The sequence below is a fragment of the Dinoponera quadriceps genome, unplaced genomic scaffold (genome assembly GCF_001313825.1).
Source record: "Dinoponera quadriceps isolate SergipeBrazil2010 unplaced genomic scaffold, ASM131382v1 scaffold2952, whole genome shotgun sequence".
NCBI lineage: Eukaryota > Metazoa > Arthropoda > Insecta > Hymenoptera > Formicidae > Dinoponera > Dinoponera quadriceps.
In genome coordinates, this window is record NW_014557517.1 from 637386 (window position 1) to 643797 (window position 6412).

General features: G+C 44.9%; 1 protein-coding gene across 2 annotated transcripts in view; it reads left to right on the top strand.

Moving 5' to 3' along the window:
- LOC106749269 overlaps positions 1-6406 on the top strand; it is a 27943-nt gene extending 21537 nt beyond the window's left edge. Inside the window, exons 3-7 of one of the 2 annotated variants that reach the window (XM_014628556.1) lie at positions 838-1009; positions 4290-4351; positions 4861-4993; positions 5203-5311; positions 5750-6406. In XM_014628556.1, coding sequence (XP_014484042.1) covers positions 838-1009; positions 4290-4351; positions 4861-4993; positions 5203-5311; positions 5750-5848 — 575 coding nt within the window. In that variant the 3' untranslated portion in view covers positions 5849-6406. Of the gene's footprint in view, positions 1-837; positions 1010-4289; positions 4352-4860; positions 4994-5199; positions 5312-5749 lie in introns of both variants that reach the window. The other variant, XM_014628554.1, reaches the window with a different exon arrangement.
- The last annotated feature ends 6 nt before the right edge of the window (positions 6407-6412 follow it).

A 6412-nucleotide genomic window follows, 5' to 3' on the forward strand; every position in this document is an offset into this window, starting at 1 on the left:
AATACATACAAATAATAAAAAAATGTCTACTTAACCTTACATTAAAATTGTCGACTTCTCACGAAGGAAATATCATATTGTACATAGTCAATTATATTTTTACTTCCAATAAATATTTGCCAGGGAATATTAAAGTAACAATTTTAGTTGGATCAAGTAAATATTACTTGAATGGCAGCACTTTTTTTCCGGTATAGTTTTATTCATATGGGGGAGCGCGTGCACTTGGCGTCTTTTTAAGAATTTTCAGAACAGAGTACGATAAATGGACAGTTCGAAAGGAATTGTACTATCAAAAATATCTGTGCAATAATTGACCTTTCTCTCGTGTCTGGTGTCGCCTCCAATCAATAAGTTGAATTCGTTTCATCAGTTGAATTTCACTTCGTTCCATTCGTAGAAGAAATCCTCCGAAGAAAGCGGAAAGTCAAATCCAAATTTTTCCGGTTGACCCAACATATCGTTTAATGCCAATTAATGTAATTTAATGCCATTTTCCACAATTAGCACGAATGTTCAAAAGATATCCCAAGGATATTGGAACATTCTGGGACGTCTCTGGAACGTCTTTCGAACATTTGCGCTGTACGGGTTAACTTGCGACCGCATCGCGTCGGCAAACCGATTGTAGTCAGTAGCGAAAGGATTGCGAAACTCTGTAATCTCGATAAATGTATAAGAACGCAATAGGAAAATTGATCTTCCGAGAATGACTAAAAAACAAATCCTGTCACACGTTGCAAAACTCGTCAAGAGAGAGAGAGAGAGAAAACCTTCTTCCTGCCGATGACTACACACCTATGCACGCTTATATTAATTATTGCGTTTTGCCAATAGATGCCTGCTCGTCGCGCTCGACGCCGAAACCGAGGCCGCCGACGCCGACGGATCGCCCGAACATCACATTCCACATGTACACATGTCCACCGGATTACGCAGAGTGGTATTGCTTGAACGGCGCCACGTGCTTCACCGTTAAAATTGTCGACTCCCTCCTGTATAACTGTTTGTAAGTAATTCGCTTTTCTTCGAATTATACACTTGTCTTGGACCGCGGCCGGTCGTTCGCTTTTTCACTCGCTCGTCCGTCCCGAATGGAATTTTCACCTGTGTGTGGGATTTTCGATGGCGAAAATTCCACTGCAGACCGTCGCTCTCGACGGCAGTTGGGCTCTTTGAATATGTCAATATATGCAGGGACGCGTACGGAAAAGGAATTATGGGCTCGTTCGAGATGGATGGGCACAATGTGCAACGCTACTGCGAACAATCGCGCGAGCGGCGGTTCTAAGCGAAAAAAATCACGCCGAGAAGACAGGCTTCGCCTAGTCGTTTGTCTGTCCATGTCGCTTCACTGTTAATCTTCAACTATGCGACCTCGGCACGTACGTCGACATTCTCCCGGCCGATCGTGTCGAGACGCGAACACGCCACCCCCTGCTCCCTTGGTACCTCTTTCTCCTCTTTGCCGTGCCGGTTTCATTTCGTTCCCCTTTTTTATTTAAACGTCATAAATTTTTGGAAGAGGATTCCGAACTCTTCCGAGACGTCTCCGGCGCTGAAAGGCAGAAATATGGATGCGCAGTCCGGGTTGACGAGTTATGGGCGAAAATGAAGAAACTTCGGCCGGGGACATATCGCATGATATATTTTGATGCGGCCAATTCGACATTGCTATCGGTTCACGGCTGTTGTACAACTTACAGTACGTGTAATTGCTTTTAGGCCCGAGTTGCGCCAATGTTTGGCTTTAAGTAGGACTTAAATATGCGTCTGTCTTTTATTTATTTAGAAAGAAGGATAACGATAGACGCATGTTCAAGTCCCCAAATATCTTAATTTATGGGTTGTTTTAATTTGATTAAAGTCTTCCACTTTGTCGGGTTTTACAGAACTATGTAATACATAAGAGAACACAAATGGCTTGAAAATCGAAATAATTTTTTTTATTTTAAAAACGAAAGAATTTTTTCTAAATAGTCGTAAATAAAAACGATCGACAATCGTGTCATGCTTGACACATGAATGGCAATTGGATATATTCGGTAGTTTTCTCTTCTCTCTTCTATAGATGTCAGAAATATAGTCTAAAATTCGAGCACTGTGAAAGGGAAAAAAGGGTCTATCAACTAATCGGATTAACATCGAGGAGCGGTGCGCACCGTGCTCGCTCAACCTTACCATTTCCCACGGTGTTTGCTTTGTCGACCGCGATCTGCCGCTCGGATCGTCCCGTCGTCTTCAGTTTACCGCGGCCAACTTAAATTAATCTAACGGTCGCGCTTTATCGCGAAAGTTGAAGTTGAAGCGAGGTACCGCTGAGCGCAATTTCACGATAAGGTGCGAGAAATGCTCGCGAAGAGCCCGGAAACGACTGTGTCGATGAATAATTGCGAGAGCTGAACGTAACGATACCGAGTAACGCGACGATATTTATAGTAGTTTTACACGATGCCGAATACAAGTCAGACGTGACTTGAAAAATCGGACAAGAGAGCGAAAGGAACTTTCGGAACTTACTTGAGAATCAAAGATACCGAAATGAAAAAATTAAGATTGTAAAAAAAAATGAAACAAAGATCGTGAATAGAATTAATTTACGGATAAAAGAGCGAAAGGAAATTTCGAAACTTGATCGAAGTAAAAGGATTAAAACTATTAAAAAATTGAAACAAACGGAAGTGTTAACGCAAAAATGAAGACAAAAATACGGCGAATAAAATTAATTTACCGGGACCGATAAATCGAAGGAGGTGAACGTCGTCACCTGAAAAACAAATGAGAAAAAGGAGAAGGAGGGGGGAAGGGGAGAGAGAGACGCAGAGACGACGTTCTACTTTTCCATTTTTCGCGCTCCCATAATCACGTTCGGATTAGATAATCAGGTGAAGAGAAGATTTCGCGCGCACGAGATGGACGGAGAAAATGTACTAAGGTGGAAAGTGGTAGACGCGCGAAGGACGTTTCCATTTTTCCGACGAACGAGACAACGATCGGACGAGCCGCTATTACTTAATTCGATTTAACGGTACGTTTCAAGAATCGCGTCTTCATCGAATTGCATCGAATTGGAGTCTCACACGCAATCGCGCAAATTGTAAGGCCGAATTTGCAACGAACAGGAGGGAAATAATGTATATTTAAAGACACACTTAAGGATATTTAGTCGAATTATGAGTCTCGCGAACGGGAGGGAAGCTAATTAAAATCGCATACTCGCGAAATTACAGCCGTGTAAAATTACAGTCATTCGCGCGAGAGTCATTCGCGCTATGATTATATCAGAGCGGATCTGTGATCTATGACGTCAAGACTGAGAGACCAGAAGAAACCGCATTAGCGATAAAGTTGATTTCTCGCCGGCGCACCGGTAATAATAATACGCAAAATATATGTGAACCGTGCGATCGAGTCGAGAGAGAGAGAGAGAGAGAGAGAGAGAGAGAGAGAGAGAGAAACGCTGTCGAGAGAGGAAGTCGATCGAGCCGATAGATAATTCGAGAGGTAAAACGCAAAAGCGGAAAAAGAAACGCGCAACTAATCGCGCAATGCCATCCCTCATGCGAAGGCCGAAAGAGAGAGAGAGAGAGAGAGAGAGAGAGAGAGAGAGAGAGAGAGTGCGTATACGTGGAAATGGCAATCCGCCTGGAAAACCGCATAGTATGCGACATACAGTTGTGTACACAATAAAGTTCTTATTATTATTATCAAGATTGGGTAATAACTTCTCAATTAAAAAGTTATTACCTCGTAGCTTGACTTAGTTAATTTTAAATGAGTTAGTTTTTAACTTGTTGTAAATTATATCATTAAAAGTGAACCTATTTTGCTATCTCAGCTCTCCTACTGTGTTGCAGAATCAAAGGTTTAGCATAGGGCCAAGATTTCGATTCGGGAACGATCGTGCGCGCGATGGAAACACGCCGATGATACTCACGCCCGTTGCCTTCCTGTTAATCTCATATACCGCTAATTGTTCTGAGAACTCTTTTAATTATCGCGTAATCACGCGCGAACCGTAAAGCGCAATATGCCAAATTTAGCCGGCTGTTGATTCCCTGAAATGCTTTCCCCGCTAATTAAGCTTAATTGAGCGCTTACTAATTGGACGTTTTTGACACAGGTGCTTCTATCTGATTAAATGCGCGCGATACGTTAAGAGAGAAGAGATGAGAGCGACTCGAACCTCCCTTATTACAACATCCGGCATTCGCGAATTCCGCCGGATTCGCGTTATTTCGATAAGGTCGAAATTAATTAAGCTAATTGCTGATGTGGTGTGTCCGCAGGTGCGCCAACGGATACATCGGGCAGAGATGCGAGTTTAAGGATTTGGATGGTTCCTATTTACGTAAGTAGAATCTGCTTTTCTCTCTGCTACTCGGCAGCAGCATTGTCTTCCAGTTGCTTAAGCCACCCTTTGTTGTCACCCTTTTTCTCGACGAGTCACAAAAATATTTACTGTCATTCAAAATGATACTCACTCTTTTTCTGAGCTGCCGTTACATTTGTAAAATATGGGCGTTCTACGTATATTCCTGCCGTCCTCCCTCTTAATAAAACTGCTACGAAAGCGTACTTGTATCATTCATGCCTCTGAAATTTCCTTATTGTAAATTTTCAAATCGTACTACGAAAGGAACCACCCTCGCTATATGTCCAGAGACAAAGTTGCGAATGTAAAAATAACTTTTTTACTTAAATAAAAAAATCCTCAGAATCTGACAGAAAATGTCAGTTTTTCGTCAGAAGTAGCAGCCACTTTTTGTTGTTCCGGTGACTGGGTGGCAGCGCTGTGTGTGTAGCAGCGATGCTCGCGAATCGGACAAAAATGACACCTCTTTTTCTTCTTTCCCGTAGCTTCACGGCAACGAGTAATGCTGGAGACAGCCAGCATCGCCGGCGGTGCCACAATAGCAGTATTCCTCGTCGTTATCATTTGTATAGCGGCTTATATCCATTGTAAGCGAAAGCAGAAGGAATTGCGGTCGAGGTAATTGATCGTTCCATTATTATTGCTGTTATTTCATTCGCGGCACGGATTTCGGCATATCCGGCGCGTGTGAAAGAGTCGCGAGAGAGACTCCTTCAACTCCTCGAGGAAGCTCGATACGTCACCGGTTCATCGCGCTCGTTCACCGTCTCCTCCTCGACGTTACGTTCAGCCTGCCATGTTTTTTCCTTTTTCTCTCATTACAGCAGTAGCTGCATCGACACGGTGGATGGTCCCGGCCGAGATCCGGAGCTGAGGCCGTTCAGCAACCGCAGCCGCCCTCTCACGATCTTCATGGCGAAGAGCCCCAACTGCTCGGTAAGGGAAAGAGGACGCGCCACGAAGTAAGCTCGCGTGTCCGCGTTCTCGGTTCTTGCAAAGGAATTTCTTGAAAACTCGCTGACAAGAAGTGATAACGCGTGTTCAGTCCGACCGGAAAGAGTTGAGACAACTGACCGTAGAGTAGAAACCTCCTACAATCGAATTTTCGTTTGGTCCTCCTCCCCGGGCAACATTCGGTTACACGACGGAATTGTTTTTTTCCCTGCGAAAGTGCAAATCATTCCTAGCACTAATCTAGGAAATGGTACGATATATATGACGCCGACGGTACTAGCTAGTTATTAGCTTTGATTCAAGCCGATTAGATACACTCGGGAAGTGACGAAACTCCTCTCGATTTCCATTTCACGGCGCGACAATATCCAACTTACGACTACAACGATAATAATAATAATGTGTCGTGTGCGACCTCAGGCAACGATAGAGCAGACCAGAATGCCCGGCTGGAATTGTCCAGAGACGGAATCGATGAGGATGGCGTCCATCGGCGAGAACAAGCACCCGAGCCAATAGCGAAGCACAGTCGCCGTCCACGTATCGCAACGTCCCGCCGTGGCGATTCGCAATCGGCAACCTGCCGCCGACATTCGCCTCGGGACGACCGGGTCGTCACTCGAATCATAGCGCGAGGTAGCTCTCGACGTTCCTCGAGCATAGCAGCGCAGAGCGGCCTTTAGTAGTAGCCTTTAATAGTAGCAGTCAACTCTTGTTGGAGGTGTCATCGATCATTCGATCCGGCGAGTGACTCTCTCTGAGAACGCGCGACGCACTGAGAGAGTCGTCGAGTACGCACGAGTTGTGACGTTGATTTCCGAGCTGAGCCAAGTCGAAACATTCCCGAGAATTGTCGTACTCGATCCTCCTCGCCGCCGTCTCGCGACTCGATCGCGTCGTCCGGCGTTCCCTTCGCGTCTGTTATTCCTTCCAGCGAGAGAGACGTCTCCTCTCGTTGAACGATCGAAATCCCCCCCGCGAAGAAGAGAAGAAGCAAGGAGACCTCGCACGAGAAGGAGAACACAGTGTCGCGTGAGAGGAGAAAGCGAAGAAAACGAAGCGTTTCCATTAAGACCCCCCCCC